Source organism: Medicago sativa, chromosome 4, assembly GCF_051527215.1.
Source record: "Medicago sativa cultivar Bolivia chromosome 4, Bolivia_mono, whole genome shotgun sequence".
In the NCBI taxonomy this organism is placed as follows: Eukaryota; Viridiplantae; Streptophyta; class Magnoliopsida; order Fabales; family Fabaceae; genus Medicago; species Medicago sativa.
Window position 1 is genome coordinate 72,566,178 of NC_140752.1, and position 17,748 is coordinate 72,583,925.

Sequence of the window (17,748 nt, forward strand, 5' to 3'; positions counted from 1 at the left end):
TATGTACCTAGTAATAGTATCTCACAAAGAAATACATATGATTTTTCTATCCCTTAAAAAATAGGTTTTTTATGGAAAAGAAAAAAAATTAGTCCAATTCTTTTCTTCTTTTTTTTTATTTTTTTATTTTATAGAAAAACGAATTTCATTAAGATTCAAATACTAAAACAAATATGGTGCAATCAAATTGACCATGAGTTGTCTTCGTGAACTTAACTTAGTTGTTAGGGACATTGCATAAAATATGCAAGGTTCGGGGTTCGAACTCCGGCCACCACAAAAAAAAAAAATTGACCATGAGTCGAGACATTTCAAATTTTTATTTTGAGTTTAATGTTGGTAATTAAAAGAGTAAAAAATAACCAAACAATTGGAATCGAGCGGTTAATCAATTTCAAAAAATCAAAAAATGAATTGTTTAACCGAATCTGAGTTCGACCTCAAATAATTTTTGGCAAGACTTTATTTATTTTCCAAATAAACTCCAGATTATCAGTCTTTTTACCGAGAACGGGAGGGTTAACACAAAATAAAAAATAAAAAAAACACTGATGCAAGATTTAATAGGTTATATATATTTTGAAAGATTAATAGGTTATATTATATTTTCTTTTAAAAAAGGTTATATTATATTTGAGTATTTAAGTTATTTTCTTCTATGAAAAAAAGTTATTTTCTATCAGGGTAACATTTGGGTGACATTGAGTGTCTCATTTCATTTCAGGGTAATATTTGAGTGACATCAATGGAGTCATAAGTATACAATAAAAAACAAAAAATCTTTGTGTTAGAGAAAAAAGAAAGCCACTGATAACATTGTAGTTGACCAATGTCACGTGACGTTGGCATTCCAATGTCACCTAAGTGTTAACTCCTGTTTTCATACCCAGAGAGCTAGTAACAAACCCGTGCTGACGCACGGGTACAATAAACGTTTGTTTATTTGTAAACCATCGATTGATATTTATGAAAGTTTTGATGTAATATAATTATTATGTAATGTCAATAGTTTGTATTTGGTTATAAATGAGATTTAAGATCATGGTAATTCCTTGTTTGATGCAGCCTCCCGGGTAGTGGTTGGTTGAGGACGATTTTATTAGTCTGAACATTACAATTAAAGAATCTGAATGTTAATTATTGAAAGTTGAATTTAGTAGTAAAAGTTTGAAATTGAAATTAGTTAAAAATTTGTAAAAAAAAAAACATGTATTGCATGAAGAGTAATGAAATAAGGAAATAATGATAGACTTTATAATAAGTTTTAAATATTAGAATAGTACTGATATGTTTCAGAAATAATGATTTCAGAAATAAGTTTTAAATATTAGAGAATATCATATTAAAAGAAAATCTATCAAATATAGAAATAGAAAATTACCATGAATCTTCTCTATCTCGTAATAAATAAATAAAATAAAAAATTCTCGAGATCTTCGTATTGACTTTACTGTGATTTGAAAAAAGGACGTAAAAGAAGACAATAGAAAGAAAGTGGATCTGAAGATATTTTAATTTACCATATTAATCGTTTAGATTACGCCAATCAATTTTAATCAATATTTACCATAAATAAAATAAAAAAAAAAAAGTAATATCCGCTGAACGCGCCAACGCGCACTTTCTTCTTCCCCTTTTGGTCATTCAAAGTGCGCACGTTAGCCACCATCCCTATATTCTCTCTGTAACTGTCACTGCTCTCGCTTTTCAAAACAAAACTACACTCACAACTTTTAGGGTTCCGATTCCGATTCCGATGCAATGAGTCTCCGCCACCGTCAACCCTCCTCAACTCCTCCTCACGAAGAAGAGCCCTACAACATCATCCCAATCCACAACCTCCTCGCCGACCATCCCTCCCTCCGTTTCCCCGAAGTCCGTGCCGCCGCCGCAGCACTTCGCTCCGTCGGTAACCTCCGCCGTCCTCCTTTTGGCCAATGGCGACCTCACTATGACTTGCTTGACTGGCTTGCTCTCTTCTTCGGCTTCCAGAAAGACAACGTCCGTAATCAACGGGAGCATCTCGTTCTTCACCTTGCAAATGCTCAGATGCGTCTCACTCCGCCGCCGGATAACATCGATACTCTCGACGCCGCTGTTCTCCGTCGTTTTCGTAAAAAGCTTCTCAAGAATTACACCTCGTGGTGTTCTTATCTCGGTAAGAAATCAAACATCTGGATCTTCGATAACCGTCGTACCGGAGAGCCTGACCTCCGGCGAGAGCTGCTTTATGTGTCGCTTTATCTTCTAATCTGGGGAGAATCTGCGAATCTGAGGTTTGTTCCGGAGTGTTTGTGTTATATCTTTCACAATTTGGCGAATGAGTTGAATAGAATATTGGAGGATTATATTGATGATAATACAGGGCAGCCGGTGATGCCGTCGATTTCCGGTGAGAATGCTTTTTTGAATTTTGTTGTGAAGCCTATTTATGAAACTATTAAGAGTGAAGTTGATAATAGTAGAAATGGAACTGCTCCTCATAGTGCTTGGAGAAATTATGATGATATCAATGAGTATTTTTGGAGTAGGAGGTGTTTTGAGAAGCTGAAATGGCCACCTGATGTTGGGAGTAATTTTTTCACGACTGTTGGTAAGGGGAAGCATGTTGGTAAGACAGGATTTGTTGAGCAGAGATCGTTTTGGAATCTGTTTCGGAGTTTTGATAGGCTTTGGATTATGTTGGTGTTGTTTCTTCAAGCTGCTATAATTGTTGCTTGGGAGGAGAGGACTTATCCGTGGCAGGCGTTGGAGGATCGGACTGTGCAGGTTAGGGCTTTGACGATTTTCTTTACGTGGAGTGGTATGAGGTTTTTGCAGTCTTTGCTTGATGTGGGGATGCAGTATAGGTTGGTATCGAGGGAGACGAAGATGCTTGGAGTGAGAATGTTTCTGAAATGTATTGTTGCTGCTGCGTGGATTGTTGTGTTTGGTGTGTTTTATGGGAGGATTTGGGAGCAGAGAAACCATGATAGGCGGTGGACGAAGGCGGCAAATGATCGGGTGCTGAATTTTCTAGAGGCTGTGGCTGTCTTCATCATTCCGGAGGTTCTGGCTTTAGCCCTTTTTATACTTCCTTGGATTAGAAACTTTGTGGAGAATACAAACTGGAGGATCTTTTACATGTTGTCGTGGTGGTTTCAGAGCAGAAGCTTTGTTGGTCGGGGTTTGAGAGAAGGGCTTTATGACAACATTAAGTATTCATTGTTCTGGGTTTTCGTGCTGGCAACAAAATTTTGCTTTAGTTACTTTTTGCAGGTCAAACCCATGATTGCCCCAACAAAGGCAGTGTTGGACCTCAAGAATGTTGAGTATGAATGGCATGAGTTTTTCCATCACAGTAACCGATTTGCTGCTGGAATATTGTGGATTCCAGTTGTTTTAATTTATCTGATGGATATACAGATTTGGTATTCGATATATTCGTCTTTTGCTGGTGCGGGTGTGGGGTTGTTTGCACACCTGGGCGAGATTCGAAATATGCAGCAGCTGAAGTTGAGGTTCCAGTTTTTTGCCAGTGCAATCCAGTTTAATCTTATGCCCGAGGAGCAGCTGTTGAATGCTAGAGGAACATTGAAGAGCAAGTTTAAGGATGCCATCCATAGGTTGAAGCTCAGGTATGGGCTTGGTCGGCCCTACAGGAAGCTCGAGTCTAACCAAGTTGAGGCCAACAAGTTTGCTTTGATATGGAACGAGATAATTTTGTCTTTTAGGGAGGAGGATATTATCTCTGACAGAGAGGTTGAGCTGCTGGAGCTGCCACAGAACTCTTGGAATGTCCGGGTTATTCGCTGGCCATGTTTTCTTCTCTGCAACGAGTTACTGCTTGCTCTCAGTCAGGCCAAAGAACTAGTTAATGATACTGATAAGAGGCTTTATAAGAAGATATGCAGCTCTGAGTATAGACGCTGTGCTGTGATCGAAGCATATGATAGTGTGAAGCACTTGCTTCATGAGATTATCAAACCCAACAGTGAAGAGCATTCGATTGTGACTGTTCTGTTTCAGGAAATTGATCACTCTCTTGAGATTGAGAAATTCACTAATACATTCAAAACAACTGCACTGCCCCAGCTTCACCACAAGTTGATAAAACTTGTTGAGTTATTGAACAAGCCTGTCAAAGATTCTAATCAAGTGGTGAATACCCTTCAGGCGCTTTATGAGATTGCTATCAGAGACCTTTTCAAGGATCGAAGAAATCCTAAGCAGCTAGAGGATGATGGCTTGGCTCCACGTAATCCTGCTTCAGGTCTACTTTTTGAAAACGCTGTTCAGTTGCCTGACACTAGCAATGAGAACTTCTATCGCCAGGTTCGGCGTCTGCATACAATTCTTACCTCCAGGGATTCAATGCAAAACATTCCTATAAATCTAGAGGCCAGACGGAGGATTGCTTTCTTCAGCAACTCACTTTTTATGAATATGCCCCATGCTCCCCAAGTTGAGAAAATGCTGGCTTTCAGTGTTCTAACACCTTATTACAATGAAGAAGTATTATACAGCAAAGAACAGCTCAGGACTGAGAATGAAGACGGGGTTTCAACCCTGTACTATTTGCAGACTATTTATGATGATGAGTGGAAGAATTTTCTGGAGAGGATGCGTCGGGAGGGGATAATGAAAGACAGTGATCTGTGGACTGATAAACTTAGAGATTTGAGGCTGTGGGCTTCCTACCGAGGCCAGACACTATCGCGGACAGTTAGAGGAATGATGTATTACTATCGGGCCCTCAAGATGTTGACATTTCTGGATTCTGCATCAGAAATGGATATTCGAGAAGGCTCACGCGAACTTGTTTCGGTGAGGCAAGATAATTTAGACAGTTTCAACTCTGAAAGGCCACCTCAATCCAAGGGTTTAAGTAGAGCGAGCAGTTCAGTAAGTTTGTTATTTAAAGGCCACGAGTATGGGACTGCTTTGATGAAATTCACATATGTGGTTGCTTGTCAGATTTATGGAACTCAGAAGGAAAAGAAGGATCCCCATGCCGAGGAAATTTTGTATCTAATGAAAAACAATGAAGCTCTTCGAGTTGCATATGTGGATGAGAGAACTACTGGAAGGGACGGGAAGGAGTATTTCTCTGTCCTTGTTAAGTATGATCAGCAGTTGGAAAAGGAGGTTGAAGTATACAGAGTCAAACTGCCAGGTCCATTGAAGCTCGGGGAGGGAAAGCCCGAGAATCAAAATCACGCCATCATCTTCACTCGCGGGGACGCTTTGCAGACTATAGACATGAATCAGGATAACTACTTTGAGGAAGCACTCAAGATGAGAAATCTCCTTGAAGAGTATAGACGTTACTACGGTGTCCGGAAACCAACAATTTTAGGTGTCAGGGAACACATTTTCACTGGCTCCGTGTCCTCTCTTGCCTGGTTCATGTCAGCCCAGGAGACAAGTTTCGTCACCCTAGGACAGAGGGTTTTGGCAAATCCTTTGAAAGTTAGAATGCATTATGGTCATCCAGATGTGTTTGACAGGTTTTGGTTCTTAACTCGAGGTGGTATCAGCAAAGCTTCCAGAGTGATCAACATAAGCGAGGACATATTTGCTGGGTTCAATTGTACTCTTCGTGGAGGTAATGTCACTCACCATGAATACATTCAGGTTGGAAAGGGAAGGGATGTTGGTCTTAATCAAGTATCAATGTTTGAAGCCAAGGTTGCCAGTGGCAACGGGGAACAAATCCTGAGCAGAGATGTGTACAGGTTGGGTCATAGGCTTGATTTTTTCCGGATGCTTTCATTCTTCTACACTACTGTGGGGTTCTTCTTCAACACAATGATGGTGGTTCTGACAGTATATGCCTTTCTATGGAGTCGACTATATCTCGCCCTTAGTGGTGTTGAGAAATCAATGGAAAGTAACAGCAATAACAACAAAGCACTTGGTGCCATCTTAAATCAGCAGTTTATCATCCAACTTGGACTTTTCACCGCCCTTCCGATGATCGTAGAGAATTCCCTTGAGCACGGGTTCCTCCAAGCTATCTGGGACTTCTTAACAATGCAACTTCAGCTTTCATCCGTTTTCTACACCTTCTCCATGGGCACTCGCAGTCATTTTTTTGGCCGGACTATTCTGCACGGTGGAGCAAAATATCGAGCCACCGGCCGTGGTTTTGTTGTAGAGCACAAGAGTTTTGCTGAAATCTATAGACTCTTTTCCCGTAGCCATTTTGTGAAAGCTATTGAATTGGGGCTAATACTTGTAATTTATGCAACACACAGTCCTGTAGCAACTGACACATTTGTTTATATAGCCCTGACCATTACTAGTTGGTTCTTAGTTGCATCATGGGTGGTGGCACCGTTTGTGTTCAATCCCTCTGGCTTCGATTGGTTAAAAACTGTTTATGATTTTGATGACTTTATGAACTGGATTTGGTACAGTGGAAGTGTGTTTGCCAAAGCTGAACAGAGTTGGGAAAGGTGGTGGTATGAAGAGCAGGATCATCTAAAGGTAACCGGCCTTTGGGGAAAGCTTTTGGAAATTATCTTAGACCTTCGCTTCTTCTTTTTCCAGTATGGAATTGTCTACCAACTTGGAATTTCTGCTGGAAATAATAGTATTGCTGTATACTTGCTATCATGGATTTATGTTGTTGTTGTATCTGGGATTTATGCCGTGGTAGTGTATGCACGGAACAAATATTCGGCAAAAGAGCATATCTATTACCGGCTTGTTCAGTTCCTTGTCATAATTCTTGCAATACTCCTGATAGTTGCTTTGCTGGAATTCACAGAATTCAAATTCGTGGATATTTTTACTAGCTTGTTGGCATTCCTTCCCACAGGATGGGGCCTGCTATTGATTGCCCAAGTTTTCCGACCATTCTTGCAGTCTACGATAATTTGGAGTGGTGTTGTTGCAGTGGCTCGTCTTTATGATATATTATTTGGAGTCATTATTATGACTCCTGTGGCATTACTATCATGGTTGCCTGGCTTTCAAAATATGCAAACTAGAATTCTTTTCAACGAAGCATTCAGCAGGGGCCTCCGCATATCCCAGATTGTTACAGGGAAGAAGTCTCAAAGTTGAATGTGAAGCAAGGTAATTCAAATCATTTTTTAGTTTATTTTCATGTTCAGATTAGGATTTTTGGCACAGCTGTTCTTGTTTGTCATTGAGGTAAATGTTTTCTGAAAGACAAGTTTAACCAGACAATGCTATTCTATTGCTGAGCTGATAAAATTGCATATTTTGTTGTTTCTGTTTTTGGTACCTTGTGTGACTTCCTAGATTGTGTTTTACAATCAAGGAACTGTTTATTTTAAAAATTTAAGCCTATTATGTGATTAAGCCGGCAAGAAATTTTCTCATCACATGTTTGTTACAATTAATTCTTGCACGAGCATAGTGCTCATAGGCACAATCAGTTGAGAACTCAAGATAACATTAAAATAGCTTCAGCAGGACTTTTTTGTATTCTTCAATGTTATTTTCATATTTACTAAGTTTTTTTTTTATTGGTTGTACTTAATAGACACTGGCCGTGCAATAATTATTGTGATATGAATGCTCAATTTGCCCTTTTCTCCAATGTTAAATGTAGTGCAGCGAATTCACCAAAAAAAATAAAATGAATTGCAGCGAATGATTACAATTCACCTTGTTATGACATGAACCCTTATTCGGCACCTTTTTTGTTTATTCTGTTGTTTTTGGTATTCAGCTGGATCAGTTGCTGATTATGTCGATTTCCGTGCTTCCTGATTCTCCCCTCCTTTAAATGCCATCATGTTTGAAAATTTAAATTTAATGCATTTTGTAAGTTAGTTGTGTTTAATTTTTAGAAATTTTTACATTGAGGGAACATTTCAGGATATTCAAGGAATTTCAAGATATTTATGAGAGAATCGAAGTCCTTCTTATATTTTGCTTTCTAGTCAAGTTCCAATAAGCCTATATAAATTCATGATACTTGGTATTGGCGTATTGCCGGTGTTATACAGGATACACTCATTTTTATAAATTGCAGGACTTGAGTGGGGTGTGCTTGGTTCTGTTCATGCACTAATTTTTGCATTCTTGATTTTGGTTGGCTCTGATCCTCTGTTCAACTCCAACTTGTTTTGTTTGCCTTGGATTACCTTATTCCTGTGCGGATTGTTGTGTTTTAGCCTCTGTCGTGTTCTGTTTTCCTTTGTTTGGTGATGTATATTGCTTCGGTTGTCCTGTTTAGCTCTGTTGCTGCGTAAATCGCTGTGTTCTTAGTTATGTTTGGCTCTATTGGTGCCTTGTTTTCTAAGCTCTGTCCAGCTGTACACTGTTTTTAGCCTATTTCAACCTTTTCAAATTCCTGACATGTCTTGTAAGGTTTTTTGGGCCTCCTGAATTCAAATTGGAGGGCTTTTTTTAATTGCTTATTTCTCTGTCCTAATCTTCCAATTTGATTTTTATAATGAATTCGGAGAAGTATGTGCCTTTTGTATATGATTGCATCACAAGATGTCTGATTTTGTTGTGCTGTTTTTCCTGTAGGGTCAGAATCAATGGAGTGCCTTTTACATCACGTGGTTTGTGGAGCTAGAATTGAGACATCTGTATATGGTAATATTTTTTGTTGACATATACAAATACAATATCAAAAGTTTCAAAATAAACCTTTGTCATTAAATTTGGTTAGTTACACCATCATGGCCTCAATATTGGTTTATAGTTCCTCTTTTAACTTCATTGAATTATATATTGTAAATCAAATTCTTCTATCTTTAACTATTGAATTATTTTGTATTTAGTCCACCCTCATAGCCTCAATATTGGTCTCACCCTCCCTTCTTGCTTATATATGTGTATACTATATCTGAGTGGGTATGAACCATGCTACCTTTTCAATACTCGGTAACCACCACTTCAGTACATAAATGTTGTGACCAATTTTTGTCGGTCTTGTGAACACTTAAAATGAAGGCTTAAGCTCGTCTAACAAATGGGTATCATAGTAATTTATTTATGTAATTGGTTGATTTTTGTTCAGGACCTTGGAGAGTCTTGTTAATAAAACTATGCCAAAGGCCCATACCAATAACTGTTTGTGTGATGTCTTCCAAGTAACAGTGACCTTCAGTACCACGTTTTCAGTGAAGCACCTTGTACTTCAATGAAATATGAGTATATTTAAACCAAAAAAGAAAAAATATAAATAGAAGGGCTTCGTTCATAAGCCTATGTCGTGGAATTATATGTTTAATGCTTATTTCTCTGTTTTTCTGGGTGCTTTTTGCATGGTGTGTCCCATCTATGTCGCTGTTCCAAATTTGTTCAATTATCTTTGTCTGAAGGTGTTTTCTGTCGATAATTGTTTTTTATTGTTTGATCTTAGCTATTATTCATGTTTTTGTATGTGTCCTTTTGAGTTGTCACAACACTGGCATTCTGTACCCTTTAGTGTTTCGCGTCCTCGGAACTGTTATCGAGACTAAGTTAACTATCGACTTCCCCTATCTTTGAATATTTACCTTTTTAGCTAATAGCTCTGTATTATGTTTGCAGGATTCACATTGGAAATATATGCAGGGAGAAGCTATAGAAGACTACAGATTAAGACTTACTTTGTGTTCCCCAATTTTCCTCTGGTTCTTGTTGTGATTATATTTTGTTTTACTTGGTGGAGGAGAATATTATTTTCTGATTTCCTTTGATGGCCTTTGTAATTAGTCAATTCTCATGCTTAAAATTGATTTTGGTAGCTTGTAGTGGTAGGTGATCTTCTGATTATGTGTGCTGTGTCCCTTGCAGAAAACGGTAAATTATTCCATAGAATGATAGTAACATGATTCAGATTTTTTTAACATATAGTCTGAGATTTTTTACAAGAAAAAAATATATTACAGACTAATGCTATTTCTTCTGGCAGTACTGCTAATTCTCTTGTTGATGACTAAGTTAATTGAAACAAATTGAATTAAAGATCACAATAATAGTTGCAAATTTTGCATGTCTTTTTATACAACTATATATTTATCAGTTAATTTGATCTACATGTTCTAGTAGCTAGATGAATATCCAATTAGTTTCCTTATTTGCTATGAATTAAGGTAATCTGTAACCTTATCTTTTTTTTTGTTGAGAGAAATCTGTAACCTTATCTATTATCTGCTTAATACCTAATGAAGGAATCTTTTGTAGCGACACCCTTAACTGGCTAACAAGAAAGAGAGACAAAAAAGTACAGAAAAAACAGCGAAAGAAATAGTAGGATAAATAAATTAATATACCGGTAATGAAAATTTACAAGCTTATGATTGACATGCAAAAGATGATCTATCTCCTCTCTCTTCATATCTAAAAATAGTGCAAATCGTAGTATAGTGGATATGGCATGTAAAGGTTTTTCAACTAGAATGTTTGTCTAGTAAGTAGTAGTACAAGTTTATATCTAGAGAAATCGTATGTACAAAACATGACTTATTTTTAATTTATGGTAATAGTGGATATATCAAATTCTTGATAAAGCATGATAAAATTATTATTATTCTTTAACTTAAAAGAATTGAACAAAACATTATGAATGTAACCAAAAAAAAAGAACAAAACATTATGACTTCGTTTGATCTATATGCAGTCAACTCAACACCATTGAAGTTTGAATGTTGTTGTTCTTTAATATTAAAAAAACTAGTATACTACATAGGCAAAAAAATCGACTATACTTTACCGATTAAAGAATAAATAATGTGGCTCTCAATTAGTTATAAGTTATAACTGAGTAAATTTCTTTATCACCAAACCCATATGTTGAAGAAAACTACCACCACATCACATAGGTAGATTGTGAAGCACGTGTAAAACCAATTAATATGAATGCTAAAGATTGTGCAGTTTTTGGGTTCTTTTCGTGCGTAAATTATTCATGTTTGTAATGCTCAATTTTGTCCTAAGCTATTAAAGTCAATTGTTTGAAACTTCGTGCATGCATATCTTTTTAAATGGACAATGCACGTCTATTACACTTTTTACCTAAATTTGACTTCCATTTAAATAAAAGAAGTAAGAACAACAAACATTATTATCTTGAACACTCAACTCAATTAGAGTCTTGCAAAGAGCTGCAAGACACGATTGGTTTTCTTAGTCCAAAGCACCCCTTATGACACGTTATATTATACATTATAGTTGAGATTCATGTAAATTAATTAAAAATATTGTAGTGCTTCCTTTGTTATTGCGGTAAGTTTGAGAAAATCACAACGAAGCACGATAGTTTTGTCCAACCTTATTTATGAAATACTGGCATGGAGCCAATTGACATGGGGGAACCCATGAAAAATACACACGACTCTCTAGTCTCTACATCAAAAAGTTTGAGAACAAATACTTACAATAGGCTCTGACATCATCATAATCTGAAATCGAGTTAATATTGCCAAACTCAAACTCAAGAAAACCCATGCAGTGAGAGTCATCCACCACTTATAAATAATCACTATCTCAACTATATCACTCATCAATGAGAAATCTCCAGCTACCAAGAAACGCAACAATTCATGATGGTTTTGATAATTCTCAGTGTACAGCCAATGGGGGCAAATTGGACTTGTATAACTTTCAAAAACTTTTCCATCTCATCTCAAAAAAATGTAGATTTTGTATAACTGGATTACAGACTTCAAAATAGATTACTAATCTACGCCAAAACACTATATATACCCCACTATGCACCCAACTGCACCATTGATTATAAAAATAGGATAGATATTGTACAAAACCAGCCATAAAAGAACTCACTTCCTCTAACACACGTGTTTGAAACTTGGGTTGTGTAGAGTCAATCCCTTGTTGACCTTGGTTAGTCTGCATGAATGTTCAATAAATAGTGAATACATTGATGGCCTTTCCCATGGTACCATCCCAAAATCATCTATAAACTCCGACATTCCGCCAACTAAGAACTGCCAAACCAAAGCACCTGCTCCGGACCGGTTTTTCTTAGCAGATTTGTGGGATATGTCTAGAATTGTTTTGTACATCTTCTCTCGGTTCGACAACGAAAAGTTCGTGATTGAGTCTGATAATCCATATTCGGAGAACAAAACAGGTTTGTTTAATACATTATCACCATCTTCAATGTGAGAAAGCATCCACTTGGAGAGGAATTTCATATACTCTTCAAAATCTTGCTTATGAAACCTACGCAAAAGACGAATAAAAACAAAGGTCAAATTACAAAATAAAAAGATATCTGAAATCATATTGAGAATGTGTACTTCTGAATACACATCAGAAGAAAGATCTTAAAAGGGATAATTAAACATTTCAAACAAATTATTGATAAGATGGGCTATTGATTCGAAATAAAACATGAGAAACTCAAAGCAGAAAACCTTCCCTTCTGTAGGTGGAGTTCTCTGGAACTTCTGAAGTATGTAGCAACAACACTTCAGATGGAAGGTGCGTTCCGTGTCTGATGCGTACATCGACGCGACACTGACACATGTGGTTATGTTCAATAATTTCATTTTCTCAAATTATTACAGGTGTCGATGTGTCAGTGTATTGTCCGGTGTCTGTGTCAATGCTTCATACGAATCTAAGAAAATCCAAAACTGCAGATATAGAATTTAAACAATGTTTGCTTACCAATGGTCAGGATAGATATGGACAGAGGTGAAGTCAATATTTGAGGTCTGGGAGTTCCTAATAAAATCAGATCCAAGCCTGGATGCCCACCCTTCTGGTGGGTTGACAGTCAACCTTTTTGGGTCATTAGGACCGTAAAAACCTTCAAGTCCAATAGTGACCAGATGTTTCTTGTCGATCGATTTGACAAAAGTTGACATCTCTTCTATCCAATCCTGCAGTTCTATGGCAATTAAGTAAATTGTATACTCAAGAAATCCAGGAAAGAATGAGATATTTGCATTGGTCAAGTATCCACTTCAATGTCCAATTTGTCATTGATAATGCTAGTATACTTTTTTTCCTTCTTTAAATAAATATATTTGAAGGGGGTTAAAGGACAGGTGCATGACTTACTTGGAGAGTGTCACCAGAAGGATCAGTTAAACACCGAGGTTCATTGATCAGTTCCCAACCAAAAATGATAGGGTCATGTCTATATTCAATTCCAGTAATAGTATTTTTCCTGGTCAGAATAGTCTGCGACAGATTGACAAGAAACAATTAATTTATCTCGCGACCAGACTCGACGACTGCAAACATGCAACTAAAATTGAAATGTCCGGCCGGCAAAACAAAAAGCAAAGAATCGACATATGAATACAGTAATAATCGACATCAACGTTGTATCAAAATTCAAGAGGAAGAAAAACAGGATAGGCATAACATACCTTAACATAATTTTTGAAATAACTACGGATTGATGGATCATAGAAGAAAGAATCATTAGACGAACTTAACCCTAGCCCTTCTTGCCACGCCCACTGAACATACTGATCTTTCCCACCATATGCTTGCAAGTTATTTACTAAGCTTAGAAGCAGCCTAATTCGATGTCTCCTTGCTTCTGCTATGACATAGTCCAAGGCCTGTCACCCATAAAACCCTCAATAAAGTTTTCATTCATCATGCAATGATTCCAAACAGAAAATAAAGATTTTGCTCCATGGACCAAAAGAGCTACCGACACGAAACAAAAAAACATTTTTCATTTCTATTAGGCGTGACTTCAAAAAAGTATAATACAAAAAGAAAGGCAATCATCATAGACTTCTAAATCATGTATTCAAAATTTTCTAAATTTACACTTGAGGTGCTGGCTTAGTGGTAAGAGCTAAGCATTGTAACTTCAAAGTGCAAAGTTCAAATCCCCTCCGGGGTAGTTGTAAAATGATCATTAGTGTCACTTTAATTAATAAAAATTCCCCCCTTTCCCAATTTTTCTCTCCTAAATTTAAGCACAAATAAATTATCAAAATTTGACTTGCTAACCGTTGACTGATTTCAGTAAGAAGCGCAAACACCATTTCAGGAAGAAATCGACATGGTAAATTGATTAAGACCAAGGATAAAGGGAACGAGAAATGATACAACTCCTGCATCTTCATGTTGAGTCACAAACAAAATTGTAGAGATCAATATCAAACAACAGAAATAGAATCTTCAACTTTATACTACTGTGATTAAAATCATACAGAGAGATTGAGAGAGAGACCACTTCTCACTTTTTGTCTGTATATTGCATCCTAACGCATATGATCATACCACTTTCCAAGATCAATGGTAAACATGTCCTCAAATTTCAGCTCTATAGGACAAGCATTGTCAAATTTTACAACTATCACCACTTCAAAAGTTATTTCCCTACAAATTTTGCAAAATTGGGTCCCTTCCCGAATGAATCTCACCAATTACACGTACAAAGTTATCACCAGTTATATTATACATACAAAAATACAAACCTTGTTTTGAAAGCATCCAATCATATCATAAAAATACAACAAAATTTCAGGTAAAAACAACAAAAAAGTTAAAGAGAAGGTATTTAGAAAATCAAACTAGCCAACAGTCTAAGTAGTTATCAAACTCTCAACTATGTCGGTATTAGATTCAAACATACAAAAACAAAATAAGTTACAACAAAACAAAAACAAAATATGAAATTCAACACGAGGAACAACAAGAAAACAAAAAAACATGAAAATCACAAGTTAAAATACCTTAAAAGCTTGTTCATCAAAAACACCAGGTGAAGTCTGAAGTGCATTATAATCACCATCATTAAAAGCCCAAGTTCTACAAACAGTTAGACCCATTTTAGCCCCAGCTTTGAGCATTTCACCTACCCTAGGTCTTGTATAAGCATCCACAGATTGAACCATAAACCAATAAGAGTTCCATCCATTGATGTAAAAAGCTTTTCCATCCAACACAAACTGAGACCCCTTTCTTTCCACAAAACTTAACTCTATTTCTTCATCATAATCCATCCTTACCCCAAATGACATGTAAATGAATAGCACCACCGATGCAAAACAAAATATTGGATAAAATAAACCATTTCCAGCCATCATGTAGCTGAAAAGTGAAAACCCCTTTTCACTTTTTGCTACAAAAACCACAGAAATTTAACAGATTTAGGAGATTTTCAGATACCCTTTTGGCTCTTTATCCAAAGGGTCACTTTCTTTTTAGATATAGATGATGATTTTTGAATCCACTTTTTTCAGTCACTGATGTCAATGTGGTTTTTCTTCACACCCCAAATGATCAGAATGTATAGATCTCTCTTCTGAAAGAGATTAACTTTAAGAAGTGCTTAAAGAATGCAACTTTGATAGAGATGTAACAAGGGGTGTTTATACAGAAAAATGTGTTGCTTCTATAGAAAAAGAATGAAAACTATGATAGGTTATAAGGTTGAAGAGGAAAAAAGTGAGTGTGGTGAAATGTTAGTATCAGAAAATTATAATTATATGTTATACTTGGATTTAGATCTGAGTAAGAAGTGGAAAATTTCTTCAGTTCTAATATTTAAGGAAATTTAAAAGACAATTTCAAGAACTGTGGGCCACCTTGTGTTGTATGATATCTGTGTTGAGAAATGATATTTTGACAACCACTTTTTGACAACTTTTGGACAATTTTCTCTCTTATACTCACATGATGTTGTTATCCTCTCTCTTCCTTTTTCTCTCTCCATTGTTTTTGACCAATAAGAAGTGAGAAAAACAAGGTTGTCAACAAAGTTGTCATCAAATGGATGTCAAAATATCATTACTCATCTGTGTTATACCATGTTCTGCAAATTTTAAAATTTTAAACCATAGTGTGTGTTGTAACTCTATGTTAAGATTCTTTATGCATAAAGTCATATATCAATGTCCGGTTGAATTTCCTGCTTATTTACCTTTAAAAGTTGAAATTCTAGTGATTAAACTACTTGAAAAAAAAAAGTTATATATCATGTAGGGATGTAAATAGGTTAGGTTGGGTCATACTTTATAAGACATAAACTACTTCAAAAATTATATAGGTCTAAGCTGATCTATCACTTGTCATAAACTCATTCTTAAGGTCTGATCAACCTTTTTAAAGGTTCGATCTATTTTACACTAAGGTCGAGTAACGCCTATAAGCCTTCTACTAAATAGACTAAATCTTATGAAGACCTAAAACACACAAATATGTATGCTATTAAATAACGAAATCTTGCAAATTTCTAATCACACCAGCATACCTGCTACTAAATAACCAAACCATACGAAAACTTGAGTTTATAAAAGAAGCTTCAACGCTATCAATAATAGAAGAAATATTAATAAAAAGCTTAATAGATCAACCTAAAATGTTTTATAGACTTTTTTGTAAGTCTTATCCTGATCTATTTAATTAAATATGTTTTGTAAAAAATTTGAGCCTAGTCTTCTTATTAAACGAGCTGAGTCGGGCTAAACCTTAAATAGACTAGATCGTATGCCCATGTTGGTCGGTCTGGTCTCTTCCCAACCCTAAATATCATGTTCATAAAAAAATATTTTGCTATTTAGAACAAGATTGTTTATTTGTTGCATATAATAGATATTAGCATCTTCCACATGGAAGGTTTTCATGCTAGACAAAATGTACAACCACCATTTTCCTTATATTTTATTTTATTAGCCTACTATCAGTAATAACATAACTAGTAGGGTGATGCAATTTGATTTGATTTTATTATAAAAACAGTAGTTTCAACAAAAGGACAATTGATGCATGATTCGGATTTCAGAGGATTTGTGTTTGATTTTATAATAAAAATAGCTTGCTGTTTTTATTTTATTTTCTTATCACATAATTCACAAGCCTTATCTGCAAAATGTTCATTTTCATCACAATGCTCATCTTTTCTTAAAAGAAGAATTGGATCCCCAAACTTCAACAAATAAAAATGAAAATTACATTAAATTCATAGTTTACCAACACAAAGGGATAAGGCTAGCAAGTATTGTATGAGACATGTATTGACCATAGTGTACACTTTGAGATTTTGAGTCAAGTGTGTCCACAAATGATGGCCTTCTCTTTCACGTATTCTGCAGTTCATAGCCCGTTGTTACGTTCTTTTTAACATAAAATCAATTTTTAAAAGCAAAATAATCACTTTAGAACTTTTCCTCTGCTCATACACTCGATTTCAAACGTCTTGATTGAAGTCATGTTGTGTGTGATGCGGGTCTTTGGGGAAATTTCTAAAACAACTTCAAAGAAACTCCTTTTTTTTTTTTTTTGAAAGAAACTTCAAAGAAACTCCTAGTTTTAGGACTAGGACACCATATAAAATTCATGAACTAAACAGCTCACTATGGAAAATCTAATGACCCCGACTAGCCAAAAGTCCAAACTTTATTAAATGAAACAAAATAACCGATAATATTAGTAGTTTTTTTTTTAGGGAATATTAGGGTGTGGTTATCATGCATAAGCAAAAACTTATGCACCATGCATAAGTCTAGCCCATTAACACCTAGCCCAACAAAACTGCTTTCTACACCCTAGAAAAAACCAAATTTGCTTTCTTCATCCTCACATTCAACTCTTCATCAATTCTCCCAAAACACACAGAACTCAACTGAACTCACCGTACCGTACTTATGCACCTCCGGGAAGTAAACAGAAGTGTGAGAATGAGCAATTTGGTTTCAATGCAACGGACATTGAGCTCGAAGGAAACTATTCAAGTCCACAAAACTATTCCAAAGTTACTATCCTTGAAATAGACATCAAAGAGAATATCAAAACTTACTGAAAGTTTGAGAATACTTTCTTCACAGTATCCTTTTATTTTTTGAAATA

General features: G+C 35.9%; 2 protein-coding genes and 1 non-coding gene across 3 annotated transcripts; 2 read left to right on the forward strand and 1 right to left on the reverse strand.

Moving 5' to 3' along the window:
• Window positions 1-1,604: 1,604 nt before the first annotated feature.
• LOC146931598 (callose synthase 12-like) lies at window positions 1,605-9,691 on the forward strand. The gene is given in 4 exon segments (XM_085703104.1): window positions 1,605-7,048; window positions 8,497-8,565; window positions 9,508-9,548; window positions 9,550-9,691. Coding segments are annotated over 4 exon segments (5,451 nt in total). The 5' UTR covers window positions 1,605-1,761; the 3' UTR covers window positions 9,604-9,691.
• On the forward strand, window positions 4,706-4,783 carry LOC146931599 (small nucleolar RNA J33). Its single transcript, XR_015009246.1, has one exon. It is a non-coding gene; the product is annotated as a small nucleolar RNA J33 (small nucleolar RNA).
• Window positions 9,692-11,551: 1,860 nt separating the features above from the next.
• LOC146931600 (mannan endo-1,4-beta-mannosidase 2-like) lies at window positions 11,552-15,416 on the reverse strand. The gene is made up of 5 exons (XM_085703103.1): window positions 14,634-15,416; window positions 13,305-13,502; window positions 12,991-13,113; window positions 12,595-12,809; window positions 11,552-12,144 (listed from the first exon to the last, which is right to left on the reverse strand). The coding sequence occupies exons 1-5, from the start codon at window positions 14,985-14,987 to the stop codon at window positions 11,748-11,750; spliced, it is 1,287 nt and encodes a 428-aa protein (XP_085559229.1). The 5' UTR covers window positions 14,988-15,416; the 3' UTR covers window positions 11,552-11,747.
• Window positions 15,417-17,748: the final 2,332 nt, after the last annotated feature.

Excerpts from the sequence above, each read along its gene's own strand:
- LOC146931600 (XM_085703103.1), bottom strand. The coding sequence starts at position 14,987 with ATGATGGCTGGAAATGGTTTATTTTATCCAATATTTTGTTTTGCATCG. Across the intron at positions 13,114-13,304 it reads ATTTCAAAAATTATGTTAAG|ACTATTCTGACCAGGAAAAA; the intron begins GTATGTTATGCC and ends AATCTGTCGCAG. Across the intron at positions 12,145-12,594 it reads CATATCTATCCTGACCATTG|GTTTCATAAGCAAGATTTTG; the intron begins GTAAGCAAACAT and ends TCTTTTGCGTAG.